Below are 14,498 nucleotides of genomic sequence, written 5' to 3'. Positions count from 1 at the left end.
AATTTAGGTCAGAGGTCATTCACGTCTATCAGCAGTTTTTAATATCAAAATGATTCTTTTTTTTATTAAATGTAAAGTTAAAACAAGAAATGTCAAAACACTCAGTCCGGCATTTTTGTTATTTTATAACATAGTCAGTAATTGCACGGTGAGAAGAAGGAGCAGAGTGCGTGCAGCTGACTGTGCTTCATGTTGCCACACTCACAAATTGCCAGACCAGAGTGTGACTGTACCTGGCTTCGGGATTTTTAGGGTGACATAGAACATTATTCTGAGTGGTAAAAATAAATGTGGAGTGATTGCTCTAGTTGCCACTGAAATTCAGTGTAATCACAGAGATGTTACTAAGAATTAGTGTTTCTGAGGTCTGAATATTGAATTACTAGCTGTTGGAAAACATCCATGTTAACTCACTGGGGGAACTTGTCATTGCTGATGCTGCATGAATCAACACACTGCCTGACACAGAGGTCATCAAATGGCCGTGGCTGTGGTGAATGGCTATGGATAATTAATGGATAATGTAGACCTTCTGCACACTAAACACTTAATCTAACATCAGTTTCAGCTCCAGTGCCACAACAACAGAAAATCTTTATCGCCTCATACCTACTATACCTATTTAACTTTTAATTCTGTCCTATTATTGTAGGGTCTTTACCTTTTCAAAATAAAGCAACTTGAGGCGACTACTATTGTAATTTGTTGCTATATCAATAAAATTGATATTGATTGCTATTTAATTTATTATAATTGACCCCTGTCTGCCCTGTTTTATTCTGTGATATTGCATTTGTTTTATTGAGTTATTAGTTATTGACGTTAAAGTAATTTCAAGCTTTTGGGATAAATTATTTCTTATCCTCCTACTTACATCATCTAATTTTCTTTTTTGTTCTTGTTGTATAGAATCACTTTTACGTTAGTAAAGCTCATCCAATATCATTCGATATATTTAATTTTAAGAGAGATTTAAAGAAGGCCTTGTTTTACTCTACAGTATAGCATAGTGCATCTAAAGCAAAGTTATATTGGTCGTTTAATCAGAATCAGAATCAGAATACTTTATTGATCCCTAATAGGTTTACACCACAAAATCATGCATTTTGGAGAAATCACTTTTAGGCAGAGAACTTGTTTTTATTTACTTCAGTTTTATTAGACTCTTCTTAGTATGCAACTGACCAGTAGTCACTTTTCTTTGCTACAGCAAATGACATTTATGAACTAGTGCTGACATCTTAAACGTATTACCGATAAAAGCTGGTGGAGCGTTTTTGGGTTGTTTTTTTTCACTCCTCAGGGTTATGCAGCATTCAGACTGAGAAGAGAGAGAGGCTGAATAGTTTTCCTAAACTCGTTGCTAAGCACTGAATTCCTTTTAATCCACTGCTGAATCCAGCTTATTTAGACAGGTATTTAAAAAATGTCCAACAATGTTAAGAACTACTATTTGACTGGAGTTTGGGTTGTTAATATATTCTGTGTAACCTGTAAAACATATATTCAAGCATGAGGTCAGTTGTAAGCTCAAAGGCAACAATAGTGTGAATATGATGAAGTGACAAGCAGGTCTTTGCATACTTAATTATTACGAAAAGATGCTTAAGAGCTTTTCCTATACCACAACAACACCTTTGTTTTATAACCTAGTTCAGGAGGGCAGCCAGTTTGAAATGATCTAATGCTTATATACATGCATCCATGTGGGGTTAAATTCCCATTTTACACCTTTATCATGATACCCTAAACTCAGATGTGGTGGGCAAACATTTGGGCGCATGCGTGCTGCAGAGGTAGTTTAATCCGTTGAGGTCACCAAAAGAACTGGAGGTAGAAGAAAGGGATAAAGGGTTAAAAGAAGAAAATATGTGGGGCAGTAGAGCAGAAAGAGAATGTCAGAAACTAAATGGAGGGAAATTCTGACAGAGTGACGGGTTGTGTAAAGACTTTAGACTCTACTGTCTCCGCTGTTTGTGTTTCTCTCACCATGGGGTCCTGTCGTTCAAAATAAGACTGCTCTGTTTAAGAACGACCACACTGGGGCTACCAGGTCCCTGCAACAGAAAGTGTGTGTGTGCATGCCAAATCTAGTGAGTTGGAGGCTTGTTGTGCTTAAGTGCGAGCTTTTTTTTTTTTTTTTTTTTTAACTTTGTGCATATGTGAATACGAAAGAGGGAATTAGTTGTTATAGAAGTGTGTTTGTGAGAATGTGATGGGTTGGTTGAGTTTGTGCTATGCCGTGTGTGTTAGTGTGTGCATGTTCAGAGCATTTGAAGAGGCTTATTACCCTATTCACTCCCCAAGAGAGAGACAGGTCCTCATTCAGTTTAAAAGTTCCTGTTTGTTTCAATTGAACACTTGATTATGTTGCTTGTTCTGACAGTCTATTGAAGCCACCAGCCTAAATGAAGCAATCATTTATTTATGTGCAGAACAAAGGCACTGCCTGGCCCTGTTTTTTGGCACAATGTTCCCATCTACATAGCTTCCACTATGCTTATTCACCCTCACAATGCCTCACAATGCTTTGTAAAGAAAGATTTAAGGAGAGATTGGAGAGATTTTCCCGTTTCTCAAACGCTGCTCTGTACCCTGCTGTAAATATAGTAAAACAGATTTTTGCAATGAAAATAAGAACCATAATTGTTTGAATTCCTTAACCTAATAACATTGTCTGTGTGTTACACCAATAATGCTGTTTTAAAATGAAGCTGAAAAAGTTTTAAAGTATCAGGCAAGAAAAAAAAAAAAAGAAAACCGTATTGCCTAACATTTATTATTCTTTTTTTAAAGGACTTCTATTACCTTTACCATAAGGTTTTACATTTTTATAATGATTTTGTTCTTTTCATAAAAATAAAAAAGGCAATAGTGTAATCTGTAATAAGCTAAAACATATAAAATCATTTTCCCCCTTAAATCCATCTTTCTCTCCCTTTCTTTCCATGTTTATGACAACCATCTGTTGTTTCTTCCAGACCTTCCAGATGATTATGTAATATCAGCTTTGGGGTACTTGCATGGTTTGTTAATCCATCTCCTCCACTGCATATATGCCTCAGTGCACATCATCCTATTTCTGTGTGTGGGTTCTGTACTGAGGTCTATCAGTTCAGTTGACATGTTTCCCTTGGAAACACATTAATATAGGTTATCCATGTCTTATGGACTTAATCTGAATGCATGACCCAGCTACAGAACTGTGTGTGGAAATGTGTGTGTGCAACTAGCGAGAGATTTTTAACCCAGCTTCACACTAACATACACACATACACAAACACACCAGCATTGATCCCTTTCTCACGCAAAGCCACTCAACACGAGGCAGCTCTAGTGTTTTCAGCTCACTGCAGGTCAGCATTAAAAGCTCTAGCGCTACTAATTGTGCACTTATGTGAGCCACATTCAGCTCTCAATCCTCCAAAAATAGCTCTTATACATAAAATATATACAGGATTATTGAATAGTTTTGTAACTATAAAGAACAACTGAACTGCTTTTCAGACATTCTACCATGTTTTGTCATAAAAAGTACGCTTGTGTGTATTGCTGCCTATAGAACTACCAACCTACAAAAAATTGTAGCCTTTTTTGATGCGCACTTTTTAAAAACTGAATGGTATAAAATAATTTTTAAAAAAGCATGTTCTAAGATCACATACTAATGCTAACAAGCAATAACTTGCACTGCACTTCTGTTTGCTGTATTTTCAACCACAAAATTCCACTCAATCCGATACCAAGTTAATCCCTCTTCCGCTCCTTCTTCTCATTTTTCCAGGATCTTTTAGAGGTCAGCGTCTTTTACATTGCTGTATCACTTGTAATCAATATACCTGTGCTGTGATCATTATTGTTTTTTCTGCTTCTATGTGGTGTTCTCATGTACATTTTTTTTTAATTAATAAAAAAAATGCACTGAAAACAATAGTAAACAGAACAAATGAAGGCAGTGAACAAAGAAACAATGGTTTTTCCTCTGGTGTGGTAGTTTAAAATAAACACAGGGCGTTCATGAAACAGGATATTAACAGAGGTTTTTATGTAGTTATGTGATTTAATTGCACTCTGAGGAATGCTCATACAGATGCCTCATAATGAAAATAATTTATTACACTAAACATGAACTTCAAAATGTATTGTTTTAAATATATACACGTATAGAAATATATTATTCAAATGTATATGTTCTGAAAAATATCAAAGATTATCCAGATGCTAGAAAAAAATTTTTTTTCTCATACTCTAATAAAACATAGATGCAAGTTGTAGCAGATGGATGCACAGGCGGCTTAGATGGTGTGGGTGATCTGCTTCAGCTCCATTGTCACACTCTTGGCTCCCCACCTACATCTCTATCATTTCATTTGACCCTCTCTCCTACGCTTCTCAGTTTCTTTTGTTCTCACTTTCACACTTTCTCCGTGTCGCTCCTCGTGCGAGCGTTGCTATACTTTCTGGATGGTTCGCCGATCGAAAGAGTCCTGCCACAATGTGAGTGTGGGTGAACGTGTGTTTGCATTATCTGCAATGAGACATGGTCCTGTGAGAGTCTCTACATCACCTGTTGCCATGGTAGTTAAATAGGCAGAGAAGGAAAGGGAGGAATGGAGGGAGACAGGCAGGCAGAGGAAGGGAGCAGAGGGAAATTAGATGAGTGCATGCTCTAAAATAAACTAAGGAGGGGAAGGACTGCAAATAACAGGGAAAAGGGAGGAAATTGGAGATTCATACTTGTAGCTAAGTCATTTGGTTGAACAATACAAATTGCCCTGGAGTGCTATTTGTCTTTGAAGATTGGACGAGTCATCGGAAGTCTTAAAAATCTGTGATGTTTACAGTCAGAGCAGTGTAATCACTGAGAAACATGGTGTAGCTGCGTCGCTCCACCCACACTAATGAAACAGCAGTTGCCGGTAATATAATGCATAAGGCAAAGACAACCCATAATTTTCTCTTTCTCCAGTCAGCCATGTCTGCCTTTGCTAGACATCACTGAAGAAAGATGTAATTTCAAGTAATTTTAGACTGTGTCATAGATAATTTAATGGATCTCTTCTTAGCATAGGTAATACCAGTAACCCTTTCCAACAGCTGATTATATGAAAGATGTGTCTACTCCTTTTTCTTCTTCTCAGTTTGTCTTGCAAGAAATTTGTTCACCATGTTCAGAAAGAGACAGTGTTGTGTTTTGTCTCATCTAATTTGTTGTAAGTGAGATGGGAATTTGTTATAAGTTTACAGTAGGAAAAGCTGTGGATAAAGAAATTGAGCAAAACATGACTGTTTCTGTCAATATAAATATACAGAAACAGCCATATATATATTTTATATATATATGGCTATAATATAAATATGAATATAACATTTAAAGATTGTTGAGGTTTTAAGTGGATAGAAAATGCTTAAATCCATGTTTATTGATTGCGCCGACATATCTTGTGCAAGGCATAAATAATTTAGCACCTTTTCCTGCACATTACAATAAAATGTTAGCAGGTTGATTGAAAAGAAATCAAGGAATGTGCACCACTGGATTATTCACACAGAGGAGCTATTGGATGTTTATAGTTTGGTTAAATAGTTTTTGTTGAACATAAAATGAAGGGGGGTGGGGGAGTCGATGAATGCTGATGTTGAAAGAGTAAAAAAAGGAAAAGGAGAGGTAGAGGTGGACAAGTGCGTGTCAGCATAATTGCAGGGAGTAAATGGGAGGCAAGAAAAATAAGAGATGAATACGGGAGAAAGAAGATGGGAGGAGAGGAGGAGGGGAAGTGAACGTGAAGGGGAATGCCATTTGCGGCTTTGTCTGGTCCTCCCGAGCGAATGACGGATAGACATGGATAAACGAACAACTGAATGAAAAGAGGAGAGGGTGTGAGAGAACGCTGCCCCTTCTTTAACTGTCTTTTCAGAGATTAGGGAGGAGAGCATCACAGTGCGTGCAGTTCATCTATTCATGGCCAACGCCTGCGTCTCTCACAAGCATGTGAAAGAAGAGAGGGAGCAGGGACTTAGCTGCAGAGAGACTGTGTGTGTGGATTTCTTTATGAACGCATTAATCACGCGTACATTTTTATCAGATAGCTATGGGATTAATTCTGTCTGGTAAAAGTGGAGAAAAACTAGGCGTCAGTAAGAAAACAGGAGATGAGCTGATACAAGGAGAGGGAGTATGTAGTCTACGTGACTGTGAACTGCAATAATGCACTTCTCTTGCACAATAGAGCAAGAGAGACAGTGTGATTGGCTTTAATGTATGGGAGCATTAAAGGAGGATGCTGTTAACAGTCTTGAGTATGTGGAGGGATCAAGTGGCAGGAAGAGAGGCTGACGCAAACAGGAGCTTTTTAGTTCCCGCAGTAAGCAGGAGAGAAATACACGATTTAGTTCTCATAGCTTAGTGGAGTGGGGATGTTGCAGGGATGTTATGTTTAAGATGGCTAATGGAAGTAGAGCCGATGTGGTCTGACAGCAATTTGTGCTGCAGGGCCTGCCTGGCTCATTTGAGAGTGAGTTGTGTGTGAGACAGAGATTGGAAGAGAGGAAGGAAAGGGAATCCAGAGCGTGTGATGGTGATGTGTCCAGATGGGCTTTGCTAAGGTTTAGTAGGCAAAAGCTTGATTTGTCTTCTCTAAATTCCCTCTCGTGCATCAGAGGTGAAAGAAGTCATATCTTCTAGCAGTGCATCAAAAGATCAGCATTTTAGTACTGTTAATTTACAGGCAGATTGAGGTGGCTTTATAGAGAAAGTGCGTATAAAAATGACACATCAGTAAAACATATAATCTACAAGTTTCTTAGAGAATTTATTACTAAATGTAAAAATGCATTAATATTAGATATTTCTGGGTTTAACAGCCATGTAACCAATTTTTTGCCATCACGATTAATATCTAAAAGCTTGTTATTGAGCATTATGTATCCCAATATAACTATTCTGTGGTGAGGGCGGGGGGAAAAACAAAACTCTTTGTGTAAGCTAAGAACTAAATTAATTATTGTGCATTTGTTAGTCACGCATGTCAGAAGGTTAAATTAGACCCTATATAAAAGTATAGGGTATTTGGGGGGAGGGGTTAGAAAAAAGCATTACTTGCCAGTTCAGAAGCCACTTCATTGGAGGCTTTTGCTCACCAGCCTGTCACCTTGATTTGACCACAACACAAAGCTGGTGACAGTTTCAGGAAGTGTGCGTGTGTTCGTCTGGGCTTCTCACACTCTAAACACTCTTTCCAATCCATTTGACTCCCTAATCCACCGAGAAACCGCCGCTCTTTTTCCCATTCCACTTTTTTTTTCTTTTCCCTCTACCCCTCCCTCAACAGTTGACGAAGTGTCTGAGTTTCTGCAAAGTTGGCTAACTGGATTTTCTACAAAATCCACATACGCACACACACATAGACTGGCTAAACTGACTACTCAAAGAAATTAGAGATCCAAAAACCAAATGTTCATATTTGGATAAGAATCCTGTTTCCAGTTAACTGTTCTTGGCTGCTTTGGAGGGGGAGAGGAAAAGTAAGGAAAAAAAGGGAGTTGGGCAACGAAAACAAATTTAATTAGTTGAATGGCCAGTTGGGAATATTGGACGGCAAGGGTGTTAACTCGTTTGTAATGAGTTGTGGTAAGGCCAGCTTTATTGACATTGTGGTAGAACAATGCTAAGATATTTGAAAAATGTAAGGGCACAAAGCAGCTCACCATCTGATTGTGTATCATTTACAGAAGACATGTTAGTGTATCATAAGGAAAATAAATGAGAAAAGCGGAAATATGTAATGGCTCTAAATTTTTGACCATGGACCATGAGCTTCATATTTCAGTAGCCTAAGGCAGAAGTTTATATAATGTATATATAACACATTGTCACCATTTTATTGAGCTTTCTTGCCGTGCATTCACCAGGTAAGCCCCTTTTCCTTCCCAAGGGACATGATTGGTTGGTGAGCTTGAGGAAGGAAGTGCTTTGATCAGCTATAAAGATTCCAGTTTCCCTTCAATCCTATATTTTTTCCTACTTTTTGATTTTGCACTTTTGTCTTTTTTTTTTCTTTCACTTACATCTTTAAATTAGTTTTTGCTGTCGATCTGCTGTTTACCAAAAGTATTGCCTGCATTAGGTGAAGGTTTATCACATGCCTCTTTCTTTCTCTGTTTTTCCTTTTTCTTTCTTTCTTTTTTTCTTTCCGAAGCTTTTTTAGTCTCCTTTCATTTCTTTCCCTCTCCCTCCCCCGGCTTTCTTTTGAGAGAGGGAGTAAAGAGAAAGAAACTTAATCCCTCTATTGAAAAAGAGGTGGAACAGTCAGGGGCCTTTTTTCTTATTTTGCTCAAAAACCCACTCTGGTTCTCATTCTTTTCTTTGTGAATACTCAAAGTTGCCTGTCCCGAGCACTTGCTCACACACATACAGTCAACATGTGATTTTTTTTTTTTTTTTTTAATTGATTTTCCCCACCATTGTCTGTTTTTGATGGATGGCTAAATTCTGCATGTTGTTCTTACTGTTAAGACTGTAATGTACAGTTTAAATTAAAAATATTGTTATATTTGATTTTAGGGACTTTAAACTATACCAGTGGGGGTGCCACAAATTCAGAAAGCATAAGTTTCCCATGCACAGCCATTGGTTCAGCGGCACTCATGCTGCACTAAGGACTATGATGAAAGCCAAATTTGTGAATGTTAAAATGTTTCTCACAAATACAGATACTCTGTGACTGAGGTCAAACCAGCATTCATACCATTTTAAAGCTGTGTGGGGGAGATGTCAAATTGAAGTACTGCATGATGGATGGGGTTCTGGAATTATGTTTGGTGACCATTTGATAACTGTAGACTTTTTTTAAGCTATACGTTTTGTTCAACTATGTTCTTTACTGGACACAGTAATTTTTTATAACCTACATTAGCCTTGATTATTCATTACAATATTTTAAATTCATCTAGTGACTGCTGTGTCAGTTTTTTTTAAAAACCTTTAGGGACTGAGCATAAAATGTTTTTGCACATCTCCAGTTATAATTCACAAGTGTTCAAGTGTGATCTGATCTTCATGTAATTCACAAATATAGAAGACACAGTCTGAAATTGTTTTATTACTTTAGTTAATCAAAGTTAATTGAAAATCAAGTACATAAACATTAATTTCCTGTTTTTGTTTTGGTTTTTTTTGTTTGTTTGTTTGTTTTTTCCCTCACATTGAGGGCTGGAAAGAAAGTCAATACTTAAATGTATCTGCTCTTTTCATAAAAAGGGTGTCTTGATCACAACGTTTAAAGAAGCAGCATTGTGAGGTTACATAACAATTTAAAAAAAAAAAAAAATATCAGGAAATATTTTTAAATACCTGGATGTTAATAAACCCTAGCAAAGGACAAACTGCAAATAGCAAACTGCAGGAGCGTTGCTTCCAAATGAGGTTACCCTAAAAAACACCTGCATTGACATCTACAGAAACCTTTGTTCCTGTTGTCTATAAGAAAAGACACTGAATAATAGGATTGATTTTAATGGAAAGACAGCATAAAGGAAATGACTGCTATCCCACAAAGCAAGCCAAAGAAGTAGAACTGAAATGTGCAGTGCTGTGCTTGGAGGAAAAAATCCAATGCACATTATGAACAACACCTCCTGCTGACAGTGAAGCATTATGAAAGGAGTGTCAAGGTCAGAGTCTAAAGGAACAGCAATTTAAAATTGTATCCAGACGTTTTACAGGGGAGAGTCAGGGCACCAGTGTATGATGTGTATGACAGTGTATGAAGCTTAGGAGAGATTGTGTGATGCAAAAAAAACAATTATTCAAAGTACACAACTAAATCGACACAATGATTGACAAAGATAATTAATATTTTGGAGTACCCAGGCTAAAGCAATGACCTAAAACCAATTACGATGCTGCTGGATGACCTAAATAGTGCAGCTTAATTGAGACATGATGAACTAAAACAGTTTTGTGGGGGAGGAATGATTCAAAATTCCTCTTGCTTGTTGTCTGTGAAGCAGCTACAGGGAACATTTTGTTTTTGTATCTTGTACTGTGTGTGTCTTTGTCCCTGTGTGAGTGGCTGTTAAATGAGTTTGTCACATTATGTTTTCTGTAATTGTGGCTCAGTTATCTAAGGTCGGACTGCATTTTAGAATCCATTCGGAAATGGTGGTAATGCCAGAGTTTTCACAAATTTGTTTTCCAGTAGGTGTGCTACTAAGGATTGACATATAGCTGCCATTTAAGGATATAAAAACAAAATGAAAGGAAAGATATAAAAAAAATATATAGAAAAAATAGATTAAAAAAGGACACCACAAACTCTTTAGATTTTTAAATGACGTCAGCATTTTTCCAGCAGCTGCAGACAGCAGTCTGTTGCACAGTGTGCTTGCTCACTCGTGGATGGTATGTTTGTATGCATTAAATTGCATATTTCCCAGCAAATTTACTTGGGCAGAAACATGGCAGTAGTTTAAATAATCTGCTTTTCTAAAGTATTGGACTGCAACTGTTAGTTTATTTGTGATATCTCAATAACTTAGCTAACTGGGATATTTAATGGATAAGACTATGTGCTGGTATACTGCAGATTTCAATGGAGGTGGATTGTACATTTACTTTGTTTTTCGTGTTTTTTTTTAAAGGTAGGTACCTGTTTTCTTAATAGTGTGACTTTATTCTTGCTTCATCATCTGTCCACTATAGACTAAAATAAATAAAACAATGCAGGAAGCAGATTCACTGCAATGGTTGTATCCTCTTTTCCCCACCCTACTCATTCTTCCACATCTTTCCATGTCTTAATAGGCTGTCCTCTCCCCCAAGGCAGATTTGTGGGCTATTCTACTTTCCTTTCCCTGTTCCTCCATCACAACTGACACACAAAATGCCAAGCAATTCACTCAAGTTGCCCACCATGGAAGGCTGATTGCCATCCCCCTTCTCTCTTGCTGGGTGGCACAGTTAGACCACTTAATATCAATATTCTCTTTGTGGTAGGAGATGTGGGGGCAATTGCCCTGACTGCCAAAATAGTTGTGCACACACACACGCTGACTTTTTCAGGCACGCAAGCCTAGCATAAGCACACACACTGGAAACGCAATAAGTGGGACATAGGCTAAATACAAGAACACTGACGCATACACACAAGTGCACATGTAAACCTACACACACTGGCAAAATGGGCAGAATGGGGACATGTAGAAAAGGAGTTGCACACACATTTGCTGTAGAATTAGTATGAGGAGAAGAAAGCCTCCAGTCGCCCATGCAGTCAGACACACACTCATGCAGAAAGCAGATACTCGTCGTCTAAGTGTGGCCTTAGGCTCGCTGAGTGAGGTGGGAGTTGAAACTGAGGACCAGAACACTTTCAGATTTTATTTGGGTTTTTTCTTTTTAATGGCTTGGAAAGAATTATACTGCACTTTACTGAAAGAGTGCACCAGTACAGAAACGGAGAACGCAAATGGTGAAGTGATACATTCAAGTAAATTTAAAAATTCATTTGAGGAATTTACAACGTACTTGGAGTCACATCACAGAACACTTATCATAAACATTCAAATTAGCAGTGATATTTGTGGCAGTGAGCCACAGTACCATATGAGCCGAATCAAATCCTGTACTGTTTTTTGCAGTCGCTAGATCTCCAACTGCAGAAGTGAGGGAGAGGTTTTAAGCTGCTGACAGTTACAGCTTGTCTTGTTTGTCTGTCTTCTATATTAAGCATGAATAGATGTTTTGCTACATTAATAAGGATACCTGTTAACACTGTCATTATTATCAGTTAACATCGGAGATAGCATTAGATGGCGTTAAAGAATTTTAGAAGAGTGTCAATCCATTATATCACTATCTCAAATAACATCTTATTTCTGAGTAAAATCCTTGCAGTGAACATGACTCATGTCAGGCACTTGAAACTCTCCAGTTTCAGCTGGCACCACCTGAACATATGTACTGTGGTTTTTTTTGGGGGGTGGGGGGGTGTTTGTTTGTTTTTAAACGCAGTACAAAAAAGAAATTGAACGCTCTCACACAGTCATTAAACTTCATATCCTCCTTTTAAGGCCTAGAAATTTTTGCAGGCAAAGTTACCACTTGCAAGTTGCAAATACAAGTGTGTGTGTGTGTGTGTGTGTGTGTGTGTGTGTGTGTGTGTGTGTGTGTGTGTGTGTTTTTACGACATCTCAATGTAGAGGATGCAAGTGTGTGTCATAATTATTTTTGTAAATTGTATATTAATCCGTTTGATTGCTGTAAACACAAAACTGCTGAAGTGATACTCATGCGCTGTCTAATATCACACAGCTGAGGCATGGTACCCCTCCCAGGCAGGTGAAATTGGTGCAATCTCCCTCTGGCTGAATGTTCATGCACTTTGACTCCAACAGTTTCAAGAGATGCCTGCTGATCATGTGATCATGTTTTTGGCTTTCTTGGAGATTTTTCTTTTTACACAAAGAATTACTGTATCTTAAATTGTCTGCCAGGTTCTATTATTCCAGTGTGGCGAACTTAAAAGTGTGATAAATACTTTTTTTTCATGTTAGAATAAGAACATCTCCTAATAGTTCTGCCTTCAGTCTGATGTGTAGTTTGGTAGATGCAATTTGTATACAAATCTGTCTATAATTTATTGATTAATCCTGGTAACATCATACAATGTCCTTAGCAGAGGAAATAAACAGCACAACTAAAATCCAGTTCCTATATTTCCACTGGCTGGACATATTTGATTGGTTAGATATTTAGCCGAGCCTTCACTCTGGACTTCCCCATCATGTCTTGAGGTTTGCACATTATTCAAACAGAAGTGTGTGCTCCTGTATGGCTCCTGAAGCATCTTAGAAAACACTGAAGAGGCAAGATTATGTGAGAATTTCTTAAATATTATTACAGCCAAATAAAAGGATCATTTTTCTAGATCAGTTTTCATACCATTGGGCACAATGCATGCTGCTCATTAAATAGATTTTAAAAAAAAGAAAAGAAAAAGAAGCATTGGTTGCAAAATTCATGAAGTTGAGTGGTGGCGTGTGCACACACTCACATTTGTCTTTGTGCAATACGCAAAACTGTGTCACACGTCTCATGCACCACTGCATCCATTTACTGGTGGAACATCTCCAGTGTGCAGATCTAGAACACGGCAATTGAGAACGATCAAAACATACTCGTAAGGCCTGACCTCACACAGAAATGAGCATAAAGCACACACTCGCATTTACTGGTGCATGGATATTTTCACAAATGCTCTCTATATGAGGATGCACTGTAGTTGTTATGATAAGCAATCAATGGAAATTTACTGTTTTGTGTCACACAAACACATTTTTTCCTTTACGCATATGCACAATGCAGTGTTATGTGCTGTCAAGCAAGTGTCAAGCACAATGTTATTAAAACTTATGAGTGCATCTGTGAAATAGTATTAAGTGCACAAGTTATAATGTGATTTTTTTAATATGCAAGTAATAAGTAAGTAAGTATGAGTTAAGTTTTCCTTGTAATTTGTTTTGAGATCTTCTAACAGCACCATGAAGGTCAAAAGTCATCCTTAAACCGTTAAGTCTGTCCCTACAGGGAACAGGGTATATAATCTCCCATGTGTGAAAAGCCCTGCTGTTTGTTTGCTCATTTTACTGACAAATGGCTGTAGCTCCAGCCTTCAGTAGTCTGCCTTTGCTGTCCCCAACTTCAAAGAGATCTGTGGTAATATGATTGCAGCTGTACATATTTCATAAGCCTCTAACTGCTGATGAAATACTGAGTAGTAGTGGAAGTTGCATCTGAAAGATTATTTGCTATCCTTCTCGCTTTCCCTCCATGCCCTTTGATATCTATTTCTGGCTAAATATGAGCCTTCTCGTGTGTGCTGCCGATAGCATTTAACGTCCTGAGCCTGTGTGTAAATGTATATTTATAAGACACTGCATGTGTGTTAGGATCATCCACATACACGTCATGTTTAATAACAAGCTTTTCATGCTGATTAACACTGACTTTAGTGTTGAATATACCAGCAGCACGAAATGTCAGTGTTTAGAGGTATTGCTCTGAGAGTAGGATATCACGTATCATTTACTTTGCACAGTCAGTGTTTTTATGTCATAGAGCTTTGCATAGATAAAAATATTGGTGTCAACATTTTATTTATGCATTTTTTGTTCTTTTTCTCCTCCAAAGCCTTTTCATCCAATGGTAAACCTGGTGTGCAGTGCTGATCTGAGGATGTTCCTGTGTGCACTATACGCTCCAGTCTGCACTGTGTACGGCCACGTTTCCATGCCATGCCGATCCCTTTGCCAGCGGGCCAAGGATGAGTGCCACAAACTCATGGAAATTTTTGGCGTAGCCTGGCCAGATGATATGGAGTGCAGCAGGTATGAATCTGCTATATTTAAAAAAAAAAAAAAAAAATTAATTTAGCTTTATTGTCATTTTAGACTTGCTGAGATGAGGTACATCTGACTGAAACTTATGCTTGATTTAT

At 37.8% G+C, this 14,498-nt stretch overlaps 1 protein-coding gene across 2 annotated transcripts in view; it reads left to right on the top strand.

Moving 5' to 3' along the window:
• LOC102293026 (frizzled-3) overlaps positions 1–14,498 on the top strand; it is a 31,896-nt gene that overhangs the window by 7,452 nt on the left and 9,946 nt on the right. For both annotated transcript variants that reach the window (XM_005915043.3, XM_042214227.1), the window contains one exon: positions 14,192–14,388. In XM_005915043.3, coding sequence (XP_005915105.1) covers positions 14,192–14,388 — 197 coding nt within the window. The remainder of the gene's footprint in view (positions 1–14,191; positions 14,389–14,498) is intronic.

This window comes from Haplochromis burtoni, unplaced genomic scaffold, assembly GCF_018398535.1.
Source record: "Haplochromis burtoni strain Fernald_Lab_line unplaced genomic scaffold, NCSU_Asbu1 Contig_11, whole genome shotgun sequence".
In the NCBI taxonomy this organism is placed as follows: Eukaryota; Metazoa; Chordata; class Actinopteri; order Cichliformes; family Cichlidae; genus Haplochromis; species Haplochromis burtoni.
This window is presented reverse-complemented; position numbering and strand designations above follow the sequence as displayed.